Source organism: Perognathus longimembris, chromosome 15 (genome assembly GCF_023159225.1).
Source record: "Perognathus longimembris pacificus isolate PPM17 chromosome 15, ASM2315922v1, whole genome shotgun sequence".
In the NCBI taxonomy this organism is placed as follows: domain Eukaryota; kingdom Metazoa; phylum Chordata; class Mammalia; order Rodentia; family Heteromyidae; genus Perognathus; species Perognathus longimembris.
In genome coordinates this window covers 47,611,851-47,631,932 of record NC_063175.1, presented here as the reverse complement: position 1 = coordinate 47,631,932, position 20,082 = coordinate 47,611,851, and the positions used below count along the sequence as shown (strand labels likewise).

At 43.3% G+C, this 20,082-nt stretch overlaps 1 protein-coding gene across 3 annotated transcripts in view; it reads left to right on the top strand.

Moving 5' to 3' along the window:
• Window positions 1–3,854: 3,854 nt before the first annotated feature.
• Window positions 3,855–20,082, top strand: part of Alpk2 (alpha kinase 2) — a 107,193-nt gene continuing 90,965 nt past the window's right edge. The window contains exons 1-5 of one of the 3 annotated variants that reach the window (XM_048363515.1): window positions 3,855–4,069; window positions 11,861–11,908; window positions 12,156–12,342; window positions 14,771–14,926; window positions 16,546–16,672. In XM_048363515.1, the coding sequence (XP_048219472.1) occupies window positions 14,879–14,926; window positions 16,546–16,672 (175 nt within the window). In that variant the 5' untranslated portion in view covers window positions 3,855–4,069; window positions 11,861–11,908; window positions 12,156–12,342; window positions 14,771–14,878. Of the gene's footprint in view, window positions 4,070–11,860; window positions 12,343–14,770; window positions 14,927–16,545; window positions 16,673–20,082 lie in introns of all 3 variants that reach the window. The other 2 variants (XM_048363514.1, XM_048363513.1) reach the window with 2 other exon arrangements.

Below are 20,082 nucleotides of genomic sequence, written 5' to 3'. Positions count from 1 at the left end.
ACAGTTTTTTTTTTTTAAACAATAAATGCTTCTCAAATTGTTTGATACATTTGGTTGATTTCCACAGCACTATTTGTCTATTTTTTTCTCTTCTTCTTTGAGACTGAATCATGGTGTATAGTCCAGGGTGGTTTAGAACTCATTAGAGTCTAACCTGGCCTCAAATTCATGATCCACTTGCCTTAGCCTTTAGAGTGGTGGTATTACAGGCATGTACCCTCATGCATCATGCTTGGTGCTATATTGTCCATTTTATTAGATGCTTCTCTCTCTCTCTCTCTCTCTCTCTGTGTGTGTGTGTGTGTGTGTGTGTGTGTGTGTGTGTGTGTGTGTGTTACTGAAGTTTAAACTCAGAACTTTGTGCTGGCTCAGCCTGCTTGCTTGGCTGGCCCTGTATCACTTGAGCCATGCTTTGATGGTTATTTCAGAGACAAAGTTGTGTAGAGTTTACTATCCAGGCTGGCCTTAACCTGCGATACTCCAGATTTCAGCTTCTTGAAAAACTATGCAGGTATAATTTACCAGTGGCCAGCCATAGGTATGTTTTAGGAAGTCTCATTACATATCTAGGTAAAGGAAAAAGGTAAAAGCTGATTAAGAATTTTATTTTATTTTTATTTTTTTTGCCAATCCTGGGGCTTGAACTTAGGGCCTGGGGACTGTCCCTGAGCTTCTTTGGTACTCTATCACTTGAGCCACAGCACCACTTCTGGTCTTTTCTGTTTATGTTGTACTGAGGAATTGAACCCAGGGCTTCATGCATGCTAGGCAAACACTCCACCACTAAGCCATACTCCCTGATTGAGGTACAGCCAAGTACCATGAAAAAATGGGATATGGGCTTAGTGTGGCGCCTCATACCTTTTAACCCCAGCTATTTGAGGGTTGAAATTGGGAGAATCAAGGTTCAAGGCCAGCCCAAGCAAAAAGTTCTTGAGAAGCTCATCTCAATCAATAAAGCTGGCCGGAATGGTTCAGATTTGTCATCCCAGCTTCGTGGCACCCTAGGTAAACATTGTCGGCACTCTGTTGCAGGAATGACCTGCACATTTCCAGCTTACCCGGAGGAACTCTGGCAGAAACCGATCTGACATGTGATTGGTACTAGGCTTCAGCCAAGAATGTGCTCAGCTGGGAAGGGCATGACATCATTTGTGCCATTCTACACCAGTATTCACCTTTCTGTGCCAGGAAGACTAAAATGAGCAGATAAACCCCTCACGTACCCATCCTAACCCAAGTCGGGAGAGCAAAGAACAGCCTAAGAGTCGAATGAATTGACTTGTAAGTATTCAGATTCCTTGTGAACTGACGCGATCCCTGTCCTGCCCCAGCAAGCACTGGGGGCCAGTGACCAGAGGGTCACCCATTCATTCATGAAATCAAGGAAATAACCATGGGAATTTTGGAAAGCCCAAAGGCCTTTTAGAGGGGGAATTAGAAAACAGCTGCTATAAAAATATATTTTTACCTCTAACCCTTAGAAGGAAATCTCTCCCTTAATGGAGGATTTTTCCTCCTCTGACAGCTTCAGAAAAATTGATTACTTAAACTTTCTTTGTTGTTGGAATACTGGAGTTTGAAGCTCAGGACTTCTGAGCTTGCCAGACAGATACTCTACCACTTGAGCCATGCCCCCAGCCCTAAACATATGTTCTGACACTCTATACTACCTTATTTGGAATGCTGCTATTTTCATCTCTTTATTTTTAATCACAAACTTATGTGTTTTATTTAAACACAACAAAGGTGCACTAGGAGAGGTACCCTTTTCTCTTTAGCATATTACCCCTTCCATCCCTCCTTTGAATAATCACAGAAAATTCAGAATAAGTATCCTGGCTTGGGTTTAATTCCAAGATCTCTGATTTTCTTCTATTCCTGATCCCTCAAACCTACAATTAAATAAAATTAGCTACAAGCTAATGAGATGAAAAATAATACAGCCAAATCTATTATACTTGTACAGACATATGTGTGTCTATATATATATTTGCTATCTATCTATCTATCTGTCTGTCTGTCTGTCTGTCTATATCTGTATGTATATGTATCTATATCCATCGGTATCTATGTCTGTCCATCTATTTACCTATCTATATGTGTGTATCTCTATGTATCTGCTCTTCCATTTTTTTTTTAGGAGATGAATGAGAAATGGAAGAAATTGGTCCTAAAACAAAATTGAGCTTCCTATAGTGAGTTTTAACTTTTCCCTTTAAGAACTTCCAAGCTGTTGGGCACCAGTGGCTCACACTTGTAATCCTAGCTACACAGGAGGATGAGATCTGAAGATTGTGGTTCAAAGCCAGCTCAGGCAGGAAAGTCCAGTTAACCAGCATAAAGCCAGTAGTGGAGCTTTAACTCAAGTGATAGAGTACTAGCTTGAGCACAAAAACTTAGGGATAGAACCTAGTCCCTGAGTTCAAGCCCTACAACCAGCACTGAACAACAACAACAACAAGATCCAGCAATTCATCTACTTACTTCTTTGGAGCATTTGCACATTCTTGGCTTTATCTTCTCCTAAGTGTGACAACATTTGTTTATCATTACTTTTCCTTTCTCCTTACTAACCTTCAAGCTATTTCACCCTGGCCCCCCTGATCTGGAAAATCACGTAAACTGAGAAGATTCCAGCTGTATACGAAACCAACCCATCCCCACAGTCACCAAGTCATGATCGCTTCTGAGGTGTGTTGTCAAAGAGGCAGTTATTATTTTAGAGCCTCTCAGCCTTCAATTTCTTCCCATTTGAAGATAAAACTGGGAAACAGAACCTGTCAACTGTACAGGACACTTTTGGTTTAATCATTTAGATGATTTTCTTTTCATCTTGTGAAAATGTCATTCTGTTAAGGCATAGGGATGTAAAGACTCTGAGCTCCGCAACGCATTTTGCTTTTGAGGATTGTAGTGCATGTCACAGACTGAAAGCCTACCACCGTTTGTCCTTCTCAAAGTCGCCCACTTGGAGCTGCTAATTTTAGCATCTCTGTGTCTCACTAGAAGTTCCTTTCTAAACTGTCGGTTTCCAGGTACCGCACATTAAAATAGTTTTGTGCTGAGGCAAAGTCACTTAAGGATGCCTCTGGATAACTCATGTTCATTCTTGGATCCGGGCAACATTCAATTTTTAAAAATGCCCACATTACAAATTTACCTTTACCTTGCCAACAGGAATAATTTTTGATAATTTGGAAGATTCTCTGGATTTCTTTTGATCTTTTCACCTTCTCTTATTCCTTAGTACTGCAGTCAAAATAGGAAGTGTGTGTGTGTGTGTGTGTGTGTGTGAGAGAGAGAGAGAGAGAGAGAGACAGAGAGACAGAGAGACAGAGAGAGACAGAGAGACAGAGAGAGAGACAGGAGACAGAGGACAGAGAGAGATAGGAGGTTGGAGCTCTGGTATTTCGCCTTGCTTCTGCGGCTTCTGCTCAGTGAACTTTAGAGGACAATTGCAGTGCCATGTTTAAATGAACAACACATGACTCTTCTTTTCACCTCCTTTTCACCCTCCCTGCAGGTTGCTAATATGAACTTCAAATGCCTGATCCCTTCAGCCTGAAAACCGGTCATGTTACTCCAGCCCTTTTACTTTCTTAAGAGGGGAGCGATTAAGCCCGAGGTCCTGTATGGACTTTGCAAAGAGCTGCCCGGTCTCCCTTGCAGCAGTCAGTGACAGCTCGTCTGGGTTTCATCAGATCACTGGGGCTGCCCTTTGCCAGGGCCTCTCTGGCGACATCAACAAGTGCACCTCCTGCAGAAACGGCCCTCAAATTTCATCACAGTGATGCTAAAAAATATTCTCCAGCTTCAGCAAATGACCTAGTACACCCAAGGGCAGAGGGAAAAATGTTCCTCTTCTAGAACTTGCCTGGGCCATTGGCTTTTTCCTCTTAGAAGAAAGGAACTTTGCTGGAAACAGATCCAACTATGCTTTGACCTGTTGGTAGAAAGGACCATGTCCTGGGGACAGAGACATCCAAACAATGCCTTACACACCGCCTGGGAGCCTGCCATCAAGCCAACCCTCCACTAACAGCTCCTGGACAGTCAGTACTGAAACGTAAGTAATGGAGACTTGTGGTTTTTCCATAGGAATGGCTGTGTTATAGATATGTAACCATTTTCAGTTTTCTAGAACAAAGAACAAAGCAGATTGTGAACTAGAATAATAGGAAACAAGTGGAGGCCACATAGGATATTGAGGCGAATCGAATCAGGTTTTAACCTGGCCAAATGCTCATGATCTTATACTTGAAGTCCCCTTTGACCTGTTCTTGAAAATGATGATGCTTTTCAATATTTATGTTATCTTGACCATAATGAAAATAGTCTCGTTTACATCAGGTCTGCTTTAACAACTAGAAACAAACATAAAGGAGGACTCAGAGGAGTGCTTTGTAAAGGCTTTGCGAACATGAAAATTCAAGGCAGATATTCAGATAATTCTAGCCCTAGACACTTCTGCTGAAATAGTTGGGTGTTTTCATTAGAAGTTAATATCTTTTCCCTCGTATTCTCTTCTAACTGAAAATCCCCTGTCTGGAGGCCACAAGAGTTTTGTCTGATACAGGTAGTGGGAGTTGCTGAAAAGCAATCAGGCATTTAAAAATGGCTCGTACAAAACATTCACCGAGTCAGTAAACAGATTAAAAAAAAAAAATAAGGCAAAAGCTAGCCCACACGAAGATGTTAAAGATTCTTATATTCTTATATTTTAATGAGCACATCTAAACTTTAGAACTACTGATTAAGGGTGTCAGTTACAGACATCTGACAACCATTTAAAAATAGATAAAAGCAAGAACAGCATTTAGAGCTGCTTCTGCTGGAATAATTTATACAACGTTTTCTTTGTGGGAAGGTAACCTTCATTTAAGCAGGACTGGTTAAGATTAATTAACCAAGAATTGGTGAGACAATGGCTCTGAAGTTATATGATCTAATTTTCCAGCTAACCAGATATGCAGCAAACTTGTTTGTTGTAAGAGTTCTGAATTGAAACCAAGGATGTTATGAGCTACCTTCTGAATCAACAACTTGACATAGCCTATATTAAAAGGCATTGATGACCAACGAACAAAGTACTCTGCTCTTTTGAAGTTTTTGCAAAACATTTGATCATAATTTGGAGATGTTTTTAGGGAAGGTGGAATTCCTGGTTACATCACCTGCAAACATTTCTTTGCGCCTGTGAACATTTTTGTAGATCTCAGCGTAAGCAAGAAGAACTCAGTCATGAGCCTCTTAATGTAGATGACATTGGGGAAAGGGGGGTCCCCAAGAAGAAAGCCCAGGCTGCCAAGCAGGATTTGGAATGACTCCAGACTCCAGCCCAATTGTTTGAAGTGTCTGAATCTCAGCTTTCTTTTCTGTAAAATGGAGATAATAACATTCTTTAGAACAAGATTGATAAATACCCTCTTTAGCAGGATTAAATGAGTATCTATAATATGTTATGGATAATACGTATTATGCAAATGTAACACATTATATGTAATGTATATATATGATATAAACTATGATATATATTAAAAGTATCTGTTGCATTGTAGTTCTTCCAAGTGATTCACTTTTGTTCATTTAAAGTTTCTCTCTTTTTCTCCCCCAGCCCTCCCATCCACTCAGGCTTCAGGATATGATAATGATATTAACCCTATAAAATAGCAGAAACTGAAACTATATCTTACTGACATTAGTGTAATGACTAAAATAAATAACAAAATTAGACTGAGGACAATTCTGTACTTAAAAACAATGTCTTTGAAAGCAAAGCTTAAAAATAGAATTACATTTTAGAATTTATCATACATGAATTGTTTTAACTGAAAATAGTTGGTGGTAAGTTTCTTTAAAAAAAAGAGGCAGAGATTTTATCAGCATCATCTCAGAATGTGTGTGTGTGTGTATACCTGTCCTGGGGCTTAAACTCAGGGCCTGGGCGTTGTCCCTGAGTGTTCTACCACTTGAGCCACAGCTCGACTTCTGGCTTTTTTTTGTGGTTAATTGGAGATAAGAGTCTCATGTACTTTCCTACCTGGGCTGGCTTTGTGCCATGATCCTCAGATCTCAGCCTCCTGAATGGCTAGGATTATAGATAGCTATGATCTACTCAGAATACTTTTAGAACCCATCAGCACCACATTTAAACATGAGCATTTGGGAATGCAGGCAGTTCAAATCTGGGGGGATGCTGGGCTTGTGGGACACATAGTGAGTAAAGCAGTCCATCACTTGGAGATAGCTGGTGTGTGTGTGTGTGTGTGTGTGTGTGTGTGTGTGTGTGTGTGTGTGTGTGTGTTATAGCTGAGAATATCAGAAGAGCTTTTAAAGGAAGCAAGCATTTGAGCTTAGGCATTTGAAAGCTGGTGGGACTTGAACAGATAGAATGTTCTCTGTGTATAGGGAGCAAGAAAATCTGAATGAGTGCAGAAAGAGATAGAATAACATGGAAATCAGAAATAGTTTGGATGAGCTAGGCTTTTCACAGTTCTCCTCAGAACTGTCTTGGGGAAGCAATCCATGATTAAGCCATCTAATTTTAAATCCTTACCTCCTGTCAGCAACATGGTCCTGACATGGTGTTTAACATAAAGCCAATGGTAGGAATTTCATGGGGTTGAAGGTTTGTCTCAGTCAGTAGAGTGCGAGCCAATAGGACAAAGCATCAGGTAGCAAATTTGAGTCCCAGACTCACATCTGAGAGAGAGAGAGAGAGAGAGAGAGAGAGAGACAGACAGACAGACAGACAGACAGAGAGACACAGAGAGAGACAGAGACAGAGAGAAACAGAAAGACAGAGAGACAGAGAGAGAGAGTGGCAGAAGAAACTTTATGAACCATGCACAGAAGGGTATGTCATCTAGAAGTAACAGAAAATTCAACTCAAACTAGATTAAACAACATGGGAATTTATTGCTCACACAGCGGAAAAGTCCAAGAGGTTGGTCTGTTCCTCTGCATTTCTGGAGGCTCAGCTTCTCTCTGTTTCTGGTTTCAACCTCAAGTCAGTTTTCACACAGTTTCAAGATTCTCTCTCTCTCTCTCTCTCTCTCTCTCTGTGTGTATCTGTCTCTCTGTGTCTGTCTGTCTGTCTGTATCTCTCTCTCTCTTCCTTGTGTCCTGAGCACTTTCTTTTTTCTGTTGAGGCTAAGTGAAGGACCCGAGCGCTGTCCTGATTGGCTCACCCCCTGAATGACTTTGTGGAGAGCGCCACAGACATTGGCTTTGGTTATCCAGTTCCCTGATGCCAGCCCAAGCTGCCAGGCAGCTGAGTGAGAGAAGACATGGGAGACTTAGGAGGATACGTGAAACGGCCACTTGAGGAGTTATAAATATTTTGGAGAAAGGTCTCTAAAGTTATGACAAGGTACAGAGAGAGAGAGAGAGAGAGAGAGAGAGAGAGAGAGAGAGAGAGAGAGAGAGAGAGAGAGAGACTGTGCCAGTCCTGGGGATTGAATTCAGTGCTTAGGCACAGTTCCTAAGGTTTTTTGGTTCAAGGCTAGTGCTCTATCACTTGAGCCACAACTCTATGTCTGGCATTTTTTTCTGGCATTTTCAGTAGTTAATTGGAGATAACAGTGTCAGACTTTGTTGCCCCAGTTGACTTTGAACTGTGTACCTCAACACCTGGCCTTTCTGTTTTTTGTTTTTTTTTTTAAAGAAGCTTCCAAACAAATCCAGAGCAAGCAGAAATGACAGCTGTGCATTCACCCTGTCTGTGTGACACGTATGCCTCAGACGGCAGTGCACCTGCAGGAGCTCACTATTAATATTTAAAAGTTAAATTTTGTTTACTAGGTAATATGCAAATTATACGTCCTTAAGTAATAGTCTCATTTCCCTGCAGACAATCAGGCTCCCTCCTAGGGGCAATCAGGCTGCCAGTTTCTTGTGCAATTCTAATCCTTATATAAGTAGGCATATTATCATATTTTTTCTTACCCAGGTATAGCATTGTCTGCACTTCTGTATTTTTATTTCAGTTAATAATATACCCTATGGGATTGTTTTGTATCTGTGCACACAGTACCACCTTATTCTTTCTTAATGCCCATTGCTGTTAAAATCATTCCATAGTTTAGATATTCAGGTATACTGTAGCTACTTTCTCACTAATGGGCATTCAATTTGCTTATAATCTTTTATTATAGCAAGCAAGGCTGTAATGAATATAGTAGTGCTCATTAAGTGGTTTTTTTTTTTCTTTGTCACTATTAAAAAAATTAACTTCGGGCTGGGGATATGGCCTAGTGGCAAGAGAGCTTGCCTCATATATCTAAAGCCCTGGGTTCAATTCCCCAGCACCAAATGTATAGAAAACAGCCAGAAGTGGCGCTGTGGCTCAAGTGGCAGAGTGCTAGCCTTGAGCAAAAGGAAGCCAGGGACAGTGCTCAGGCCCGGAGTTCAAGGCCTAGGACTGGCAAAAAAAAAATAATTAACTTCATTGAACATATTTTTCATATCATGCAATTCATCCTTTTCAAGTGTGGAGTGCAGTGAGTTTTTAAAGTAAATTTACCAGATGTACAGCCATCATCACAGATCAGTTTGGAAAACATTTTTGTCACTAGCAAAAGATTCCTCAATCCCATTTATTGTTAATTAATGTGTTTCTAGCACTTCTTTTGTACAGTTTTCATATGAATGGACTCTTAGAGGATGTGGTCAGTCACTTGTGTCTAGCTTTGTTCACTGAGTATACTGAGAGCGTTTTCAGAGAATTCATCCAGGTTGTAGGATGTATATATCCTTTGTACCTTATTGCTCAGTTGTATGACGAGGCCTTCATTTTTCTGTCTGTATTCTCTAGTCAAAAATTTAGTCTGTCAGTTCCCCAGTTGAAAATTTCAGTTATTTCCAATGGATATTCAGATTGTTTCTAATTTGTGACTATTCTGAACAACCCTGCAAAGAATATGTGAAGGCTTTGGTAAAGTAAATAATTTCATGGTTTTTCTCAAGGAGTGGAATTGCCAGGTCACATGGTAAAGTTCATTGAACTTTTTAGGAAACTTCTAAACTGTTTTGCAAAACATCTGTACTATTTTTACATCCACACCAGTGACATATGGGGATGCTGTTCTTTTCCACATCCCCACGGACGCTCGGCTGTGTCCTTTCTGTAGCCACTGTATTGTTTTGTTTTTGTTTTGTTTTGGCCAGTCCTGGGCCTTGGACTCAGGGCCTGAACACTGTCCCTGGCTTCCTTTTGCTCAAGGCTAGCACTCTGCCACTTGAGCCACAGCGCCACTTCTGGCCGTTTTCTGTATATGTGGTGCTGGGGAATCGAACCCAGGGCCTCATGTATACAAGGCAAGCTCTCTTGCCACTAGGCCATATCCCCAGCCCTTGTAGCCACTGTAGTAGGTATATAGTGGGGTCTCATTGTGGTTTGAATTTGCATTTCCATAATGACGAATGATGTTGCGTATCTTTTCATGAACTTATTGCTTATGCCTGTTTCTCATATACAACCTTAACATCATATCCAAGGAAAAGTGCATTTGGGCTGGGGGGCCAGTAGCTCATGCCTGTAATTACAGCTATTCAGGAGGCTGAGATAGCCAGGCTTTTGGGGTGAAGCCTACTAGGGCAGAAAGATCTGTTAGGCTCAATCCCCAAAATAAACCAGCAAAAAGCAGGGCTTGGACGTATGGTTCCAGTGGTTCAGCACTAGCAGAATAAGCGAACCATTCAAGCATGAGGCCCTAAGTTCAAACCTCACTACTACTTCCTCAAAAAAAAAAAACCCAACAAAAAAATTTAAAACAGGAAAGAAAAGGCATATTTGAGTTCCAACAAGTCTGAGCTCATACCTATGCCATTTGTGGGCCATGAGAAATTAGACTTGTTGCAGCAAGCCTTTGAAGTTACTTCAGCCAGCTATAGTGGCACACATCTGTAATTCTAGCACTTGGGTGGCTAAGACAGAAGGATTGGGAGTTTGAGCACAGTCTGGACCACATCAGGAGACCCTGTTCTTAAAAACAATTAGAAAAATGACAGTTACATAAACTTCCAAGTCCTTACCTGTCAAGTAGGGAAAAAAAAATCAACTTGAGAGTTTTAATAAATGTGCTCATGTTTGTGAAGTGCCCTGCCTCGGGGCTGAGACAGAGTAGGCACCAAAAATGTCTTTCCCTTTGTGGCCTCTCCTAACTCCCCACCCACTCTGGGGAGAGGCCTCTAATTTAACATGGGGCTAAGTATCAAATGACAGTGGGTATGGTGTCAAAATGTGCATTAACGCAGAGGGAGAATTCAGGAACACAACCGCTATTGGATTAGACTGGATCATCATAATGAAGCTCTCCACCAGTTAGAGAGAAAGGCATTCTTTTGTCATTTTGCTGAGGTTAAACCAAAAGCCACTGATGACAGCCAACACTCAGTGCTCACTAGATTATCCAGAAGACCGAGACCGACTACTTAATTTTCATAACAGCCAAATCAGTAGATACGGGTATTGTCTTCTTGTCATAATTGAAACCGAGGCAGGAGAGAAATAGGCTCGAATGGCAGAGGGAAGGTTTTAAGCCAGGCAGCATGGTACAAGAATCTATGCCCACTATCACCACATCACTCCACCTACTAGGGGCTGCCTGTGCTCCGGTAGCCTCTACAGGTAGCATAGGAAAACACCGGCAGTGCTGTTTCTAGGTATGTAGTCGAGGGACGCCTGTACACACCCAAGGAAGTTAGGATGCTCATTGAGATACATCTACATGCATATGTCTGAAAAATGACAGCCAGACCAGATGTCATTATTAACAAGAACAGGTGGCTGGTGAACATGAAGTTGCCATATTGGAGATACTTATACCACTTAGCTGCTTTGAAGAGGATGGACAGCAGGTTAGGAATGTGGCTTAGTAGTACAGTGCTTGTCTAGAATGCATGAGGCCCTGGGTTCGATTCTTTGGTACCAAATAAACAAAAAAAACTAAATAAAACTAATTTTTCAAAAAGTAGATTCAAAACCACTAGAACAACAAAACCAAATAAATAAAAGGATGGAGCCCTTTAGGGACTGGATTAACATTGAAAGATTCTCATAAGTTATTAGAAAGTAAAACAAGCCAAGGGGAGTGCACACACATATGTATACACACACATATACATATATACAGCTTAATACTATATGTACAACCAAATTATAAACTATAAATTCATTATATACAAAATTACGTGTGTCTGTATGACTATCTATGTAATGAATAGAAAAATGCTTGAAGGATTACCGAATCCTTTCCTCTTAAGAGTGCACTGAGATGTAAGGATGGTGCTCTGAGGGAGGGGAACGTGATATTTATTTATTAAGATATCTTTGTCTTTTGTTTTTGTGCTGGTACTAGCACTTGAACTTTTACTTGGCTTTTTTTGCTCACACTCTTCCACGTGAGCCATGCATCCAGTCTGGCATTTTGCTGGCTAACTGAAGGTTTCTGACCAGGCTGAGTCTGAACTGTGATCCTCAGTTATCAGCTGCCTGTGCCCCCCAGGCAAGGACCACTGGCACCTGGCAAAAATTTAAGAACACAAATGAAAATGATCTGTACAATTAAAGGCATAATAAAAAAATTTTTTTAAAAGAAAGAAACTTGCCCTAAAAACTACCACCACCAACAACAAAGAGAAGGAGCAGATAAGTCTCGCGTGCTTTCCAGTTCACACGTCATTTCTCCCAAGTCGTCTGTGAAGCCCTCCACGGGCTCCTCTGCGAATCCCAATAATGCAGTATTGATTTGTCATCTCTAGCACAGAATGATAAATCTGCCATCAAGCATTCTCACCTTCACAGAAGCCGTGAAATATGAACCACCGCCTGTCTTAACTGTTCTTTTCCTTCCAGAGTACAGACAGTGCCCTCAAGCCGGGACACACGGTGACTAAACAGACTGTGAGTCAAACGGTGCATGTGTGTGTGGATGTTTTCACGGGAGGAGGTGCTCACCCAGGCAGGTGTCCCATGCCATGCGAGCTGACGCCCCGGGGTCTTCACCACCAGCCCAGCCCCCTAGCAGCTTGGTGTGTGCCTTCTCCTTCCTCTCCATCCTGAGCAGGAGTCCCCCTTACAGAAAGGGGCATGACTCCAGGAGACATGTTTACTTCTTAATTGATACATCATTTTTTTTTTTTTGAAAAAGAAATCACTGCGGTAACCCACAGCAGAAAGGAAACTCATACAACAAGCAAAATCTTTCCTTAAAGCCTCCTGATGACTACTATGCAAACCAGTTATGTAACAGATTCTTACAAGGCGATTGACATACATTCTTCTCATCTTTAGAGTATTATCATTACAAATGAGGAAAGGCTCAACAAGTTGCCCAGGTAAGTGGCAGGGCTGGATTTAGATTTGTCCCTACTCTCGGTCCATAGTCATGTAATGCCTCCAGCTCAGGAGAGTGTTTTCCTTCCACACTGGTCTCTCCCCCTCCCCCCAAATGGTTGGGTAAGTTGATAGAAATGTGGAAAGTTGGGGTACCCATCCTTCTGCCCAGAAGTTGTTCCCAGGAAGACTTGTATGCTGGTCAAAGAGGAGAATGAAATACATCCGTATACTTGATCTCAAAGGAGAAAAAAATAATCTCATTTAATTTCTCTACAACCCCCCTCCTTTCCCTCAAAAGGAAAACATGTTTCTTTTCCAGGGCAGTATGGGGAATATACTTTGGAGTATTTTTTTTTAACCCATCCTGGGTCTTGAACTCAGGGCTGGGGTGTTGTCCCTGAGCCTCTTTGTGCTCAAGGCTAGTGCTCTACCACTTGAGCCCCAGGGTCACTTCTGGCTTTTTCTGGATAGTTTATAGGAGATAAGAGTTTCATAGACTTTGCTACCCAGGCTGGCTTCAACCTGGCATCCTCAGATCTCAGCTACCTGAGTAACTAGGATTACACAAGTGAGCCATGGTTGTCCAGCTTCTGAGCTTTATTTTTGTTGTTGTTCAACAGTAGAGCCACAGCTCTACATCTGACTTTTCTGGAGGTTAATTGGACCTAGGGGGTCTCATGGACTTTGCTGCCTGGGCTGGCTTTGAACCCTCGATCTTCAGATCTCAGCCTCCTGAGTTGCTAGGAATACAGGCACAAGCCACCGGTGCCTGGCTTGGGGTGCATTTTGAAGACAATTTACCTTTCTCCCTGGTGACTCCCCATTTTTGGTGAAGGGCACCCCCTCCTGTTCTAGCCTCCAAATAGGTCCCTCTCTCACCCTTCTCCATGCTAATCACTGATGAGGAACTCTGTACCTGCCCCTCTCCCATATACCACCCAGGGTGGTAAAAGGGGCAGCTACAAAGTTCATGGGTAAACCTTAACAGCATTATGCCAAGTGGAAGAACCTATTTACTTATAAAAAAATGTTTAAAAAGAACCTATTTGCATGAAATGTCCAAAAGAGACAAATCTACAGACACAACAAAACAGACTAGTGGTTACCTAGGGTTGTGTGTGCGTTGGGATAGGGTGAAGAAATGGGGAACTAGGGAGATCTGGGGCTTCTTTCTAAATAAAGTAGCAAGAAGCCAGGCCTCCATGGCTCACACCTGTAATCCTAGCTACTCAGGAGGCGGGACCTGAGAATCACTGTTTGAAGCCAGCGTGGGCAGGGAAGCCCCCTGAGACACTTATCTCCAATGAAGCCGCAAGTCAGAAGTGGAGTTGTGGCTCAAGTGGCAGAGCAGTAGCTTTGAGCAGAAAAGCTCAAGGACAGCGCCTAGACCCTGAGTTCAGACTCCAGAGTCAGCACAAAAACAGTGAAAAAAAAAATCTAAAATTTACTACAGTGATGGTTGCAGGGCCCAATTACAATGAAAGCCATTGCGCTGTAGGCTTTCCTAAGTAGACAAATCGTATGGTATGTGAATTGTCTCCATAGAGCTGTTTTTTTAAAAAAGAGATAGGAGAAAGATGGCAACTCTGAGTCAAGAGGTCACACGAGCTGACATTTCCCACCTAAAGCCACACCTTGACATGTGAAGAACAGCAATGAACACACACACAACTTGCTCAGAACATTGTAGAATGACTGCTTGCATTCTACCAAGTGTCATAAAAAAGTAATCTAGAAATGATTTAAAGCATAAGAGAGGATGGGCATAGGTTAGATCCAAGTGCCCTGTTGTTTCATATGAATGACTGGAACAGCATACTCCATTGATACTAAGGAACAACTGCAATAGTTATTTACTAAATCCAGGCTTTTTATATCAACTGGTACAAATTCCTCAGCTACCACATATGTTTTTAAAATAATCTGGAATGGAGGGCTGGGGATATGGCCTAGTGGCAAGAGTGCTTGCCTCCCATACATGAAGCCCTGGGTTCAATTCCCCAAGTACCACATATACAGAAGACGGCCAGAGGTGGCGCTGTGGCTCAAGTGGCAGAGTGCTATCCTTGAGCAAAAAAAGAAGCCAGGGACAGTGCTCAAGCCCTGAGTCCAAGCCCCAGGACTGGCCAATAATTAAATAAATAAAGTCTTCCTTAAAAAAATTAAAAAAAAAACCTGGAATGGAAGTACCTATTCTTGATGTCGTAGAAGAATTTACTTCCAATTCTGTGTAACAAATTCCACGTCTACATGGCAAGAGGCTCAGCATGCACATTGTATTTAAGAGTTGGATAGGCTCTATGGAATTCTGGAACAAAAAGTAATTGGAAATCCAATTCAAGGCTTTCTTAATGAATATCAAAAGGCCCCAGTTTACAACCATAGAGCAAAATTTCATGAAGCCTTTTCTTCTCTCTCTCTTGACAGATCCCAGCAGCCTTGGACTTGTCAATCTTGTCTTCAGACTTCTCTCACTTAATTTCTCTCCCAGCTCAGCGGTTCCATGTATACCCAAGCCACTTTTCTTCCTATTCCATGGTAACCTGTAAGTTCTTCAACGTTACAGTCCTGTGTACCTATCAGGTGAGTCAGTTAAGTCTTGGGTCTCAGCACAGAGTTATTTTTGCGCATGCCTTGAGAAGGGGAATATAGGGAGCTCTCCTAAATTAGAATTTCTTTATCACAGAGGGTAGGGATGGCAGGCAGAGGTGGTTGGGGAATGGTTTTTTTTGGTTTCCAAGGACCTGCTTTGTTCTAAACCTGATGGTAGGAGGAAGGAATCATTGTGAACTTCAGCAGCAATAGAGGAGGCCTTCTAGGGGCACTGGTAGGCATTCGTGATCGGCAGAATGTTCCAGTATTTGTGGGCAGATTGTTTCAAGTATGATGTCCCTTAATAAAGGCTGGCCTAGGACTCTGGGTCAATGTCTTTGCCACCAATCTAGAAGAGCCCTGAGCTGGGTTTACTGCTCTTTTGTTGTCACCGTCATGAAAAGCCTCACTGTGCATGAACAAGGAATCATTCATTTTCATCTTAACTTAGGCCCTGTAAATCAGGTAGCTAAAGCCTGCTGCTAAGGTGAAGGTCCTTAAACATTGCCTGCTGCCCCTCTACCACTACTCATTCCTGATCATCACAGGTTTTTTTTTTTTTTTAATTTTTAGGACTAGGACTTGAACCCCGCACTTTACACTTGCTAGGCAGGTCCTGTACTGTTTGAATCATGCCTCTGGCTCCTTTTGCTCCGGTTGTGTTTGAGATAGGGTCTTATATTTTGCCCGGGTCAGGCCGTACCACTATCTTCCTATTTATGCTTTCCACTATCAATGGGATGATAGAAAAGCGCCACTGTGCCCAGCTATTGATTGAAATGGAATTTCAAAAGCCTTTTTGCCCAGGCAGGCTTTAGACCTTGACCATCCCACTCTCCACACACTGAGTAGCTGGGATTGATGGCACAAGCCCCCCAACATCCTCAACAGATGACTTTGAGGTGTTGGTGAAACCTGAAACGATTACCAGGGAACTTGTCACTGGCTACAGACTCTCTGAGTACCAGACCACGCAAAGAATTTGGTGGAAAGAGGTAGGGATTGGTGTAAATGGTTAAGCAGATGTTGCTTGAGCAGATGTTGGAATGGGGCTTTGCCCTCTGCAGTAACATCGGGTCCTTTAGATCAGCCTTTCTCCCCACGAGCTTAGTTCAAGCTTCTGTTTGGGGGCCTCTAGCACCCCCATGTTGGCCATTTGTAGTTTCTACCTGTCTCTGTTCCTGGTTCCCATACCATGGGGGTGCTTCTGTCTTCTCTCTGAAGTTTGTGGTGTCTGAAGGGAAGTGGGATCCTCCATTCTGGATAAAGCCAAAGGTGGTTTTGCAAGCTCAGGGTAGCATCAAAGATGAACTTGGCTAATACCAATCTGCAGGTGGAATGAGTGGGCAGGGAAGATCCTCTGACTTCAGGCCCACCTGTGTTCTCAGACCTGCCCCAGGACTGCGCCCGTTGTGCCCCGCGCACTTCTGCTGGATAGCACAGTGCTGAAGGCAGCCTCAGGGTGACAGCCACTGGCGCGGTGCGATCCTCAGCCAGCGGATGAACCTCTCGGAGTCGTAGTGCAGCCACACCATGCGGTCTCCGGAATTCCCGGGGAAGCCAGATCGATCACAGAAGGCTTGGTGACGTTGAGCCTGTTTCTGTTTCAGCTCACGTGGCATGAAAGCATGACAGACTCGGACAGGCCCCAGAGGCGCCAGCTGTGTTTTTTATCCACACTGCTTTCCCAGAAGGTCCCAGAGAGGTCTGCCGCTGTGCTTCGCTGCATAATAGCTGGTAACTATTCCTAGAGGAGCTACTCTCCTACCCAGCTGCTCCCCAGCGCCTAGCTACAGACCAGGGTTCTTGGCATATAAAGACATAATGAAAACGTCAGTAGGGAAAATTACTTTGGAAATTCATTCTGAGCAATGAAGTCTCTGCAATTTTTAAAAATAATTATGTATTTATGTCTGTCTGTATTTTTTTTTTTTTTGGCCAGTCCTGGGCCTTGAACTCAGGGCCTGAGCACCGTCCCTGGCTTCTTCTTGCTCAAGGCTAGCACTCTGCCACTTGAGCCACAGCGCCACTTCTGGCCGCTTTCTGTATATGTGGTACTGGGGAATCGAGCCCAGGGCCTCATGTATACAAGGCAAGCACTCTTGCCACTAGGCCATATCCCCAGCCCCTGTCTGTATTTTAATGACTTCTTGGACACTGTTTAGTGATCATCCTCATCTCATGCTGTAGCTCTTGGTTAGTACGGTACCTCCCACACTGGTTAATTTCTCACACAATCCACTCTCTTCTTCCTGTGGCCCCCAAGGAATAGTGTGAGTCACTTCACTTCAGAAAGTCTCCTGAGCTCTTCTGTTACCCTTTAACTGATGTGCCCAGTTAGCTAAGTTCACTTCCTATTGCTGGCTAGTAAGGCAACAGGTTCAAACTGAGGCAAAGAGTGCCCAGAGGAGGAAAAGCCAAGGACAGGAATTTTCCCTAGAGTGGAGAATAAGTCAGACTTGATTAATATTGCCAGTAGCAAAGAGAAATAGAGGCCATGATTCTACAAGGGACTGGTATCTTGTCTCTTGTAGACGGTTCTCTTTTGTTCCTTAAATTCTGTCCACCTTGGAAGATGACAGCCTTTTGCTTACAGAAGTTGTAAGAAAACCTTGTGTTCATTCTGGATGCCAGAGGCACCAACCATGTGCTCGGCAAAGCTTGCTTCCTTTGTGCTCACGATGTCATTTAGATAGGCAGAGAGAGACACAGGGTGACCGGCGTCTTCCCAGAGTCTCCATGAGTTCAGGCAGACGCAAACTTGGCTTCAAGCCTCTGCACACATTTGTCAGATGGTTCTGAAATGTTCAGGTGGCTGTCGATATGGGACCCACAGGAGGTTGAGAAACACAAAGAAGGAGGCTTAGAGGGTGTACCTCAGTGGTAGAAGGCTTGTCTAATATACTCAAGGACCTGTGTTTCCATCCCCAGCAACTTCAAATAAAATGAATGAGTCTGGCTGGGGATATGGCCTAGTGGCAAGAATGCTTGCCTCGTATACGTGAAGCCCTGGGTTTGATTCCCCAGCACCACGTATACAGAAAATGGCTAGAAGTGGCGCTGTGGCTCAAGTGGCAGAGTGCTAGCTTTGAGCAAGAAGAAGCCAGGGACAGTGCTCAGGCCCTGAGTCCAAAGCCCAGGACTGGCCAAAAAAAAAAAAAGAAAAAGAAAAAAAAGAATGAGTTTAACAAAACATTCTTAATGAGAGGATTTGAAGTGCAGTTCAAGTGGGAAAGCAGTTGCCTAGCAAGCTCAAGGCCCCTGAGTTCAATCCCAACTACCACCAAAGCAATTTGAAAGATAAATAAAGGAGAATTTTTAGATGAGACTTCCAGCCCATAAAGGGGGAAAAAAAAAGAGAACCACCCACAAGGTACACGATACCACTTCTTATTTCTCAATGATGGTTCAGGCTTATGCTGCCTCAAGGGAAATATCCACGAAGCCATTAGGAAACTGGGGGAAATCATTCATTCCTGATCAGTCTGAATGAACAGAGGGCCTGCGGGTTGGAACGGCATTCCCTGGACCACCTCCCATACACGGTTTTTGTTTGCTTGTTTGTTTGTTCTTACTATCCCGGAGGCTTGAACTCAGAGCCTGAGCACTGTCCCTGAGGTTTTTTGCTAGCACTCTACCACTTGAGCCACAGCGCCACTTCTGACCTTTTTGGTGCTTAATTGGAGATAAAGAGTTTCACAGACTTTCCTGCTTGGGCTGACTTTGAACTGCAGTCCTCAGATCTCAGCCTCCTGAGTAGCTAGGATCACAGACATGAGCCACTGGCATCCAGCTCCTACACAGTTTTTTAAACTATCCTTCCTTCAAAAGTATGCATGCCCTCAAAAGGAGCAACGGGATATTCCCTAAACAGGAACCTAACAAAACTGGGAGATGCAGGGTTGGTAAGAATAGGCAAAAGTGAATTCCGTCCAGCAAGCTTTGTGATGGTTCAAGGAAGCTCATTTTGGAAGGCTTCATCATTTGCCTGTCAGGAACCCAGGCAAGCTGCTGCACGTCCTTGCATAGGGGCCTCTCGGCTCCTCGCGTTCAGGACAGCTATTCAGGTACCTACTGGACGGAAGAGGCAAGGAGGGAAAATCCACGGCTGCCAGAAAGCAAAGGGCTGGCGCTGCACAGACAGGAAGGGAGGCTCTCAAAATCCTCAGATCTCACCCACAGCACAGGCTTCTCTCACGTCTGTTACCTTTCTGGCCTCTTTACGCTTTCCCCTTGCTGTGGTCTTGGGAGAATAAAGTGTTCATGGCTGTTGTGTTGTCTTGTCTATTTGTAATCCCAGTGCCTAGGAGGTAGAGGGAGGAAGATCAGGAGTTTGAAGCCAGCCTAGGCTGTAAAGTGAGACCCTGCCCCAAAAGCAGAAAAGAAACCAAGAAGGAGAAGGAGAAGGCCAGGTGCCAGTGGCTCACACCTGTAATCCTAGCTACTCAGGAGGATGAGATCTGAGGATTGTAGTTCAAAGCCAGCCCGGGCAGGAAAGTCTGTGAGACTCTTATCTCCAATTAACCACTAGAAAACCGAAATGGCACCGTGGCTCAAGTGGTAGAGTGCTAGCCTTGAGCTGAAGAGCTCAGGACAGGGCCCAGACCCAGAGTTCAAGCCCCATGATCCCCCCCCCCCCCCAAAAAAAAAACGAGAAGGAAGAGGAAAAGGAAGGGGAGAGAGAGAAAGTAAAAGAAAGAAAGTGAGTGAGAAGGAGGAAGACAAAGGAAGGAAGGAAAAGAAAGGAAGGAAGGGAGGGAGGAAGAAAGAAGGAAAGAAAGAAGGGAAGAAAAAGAAAGGAAAGAAGCAAAGGAAGAAAACAAAGTATTCTTACTTATCTGAATGGCCCTTGGAGTATATAATAAGTAAGACAACAGGGCCCAGGCCTTGAGTTCAAGTCCCACGACTGTCTAAAACAAATAAATAAGACAAAACAGATGAGTATGCAGAGTCATGGATTGTTTCCAAATACCGGAGTTTCATTCATGTCTATGTGGTATATTCCCAATGACATGGAGCTTAGAGAGAAAGTTTCTCAGGACGCCCTGAAGACAAGAGGGGGGAAAAATTCCCAGGAGGGGTGAAATTCCTGTTGACACAGTTAGCCTAGCATCTGACCTGGTTAATGATCGCCAGGAAGTATAAAC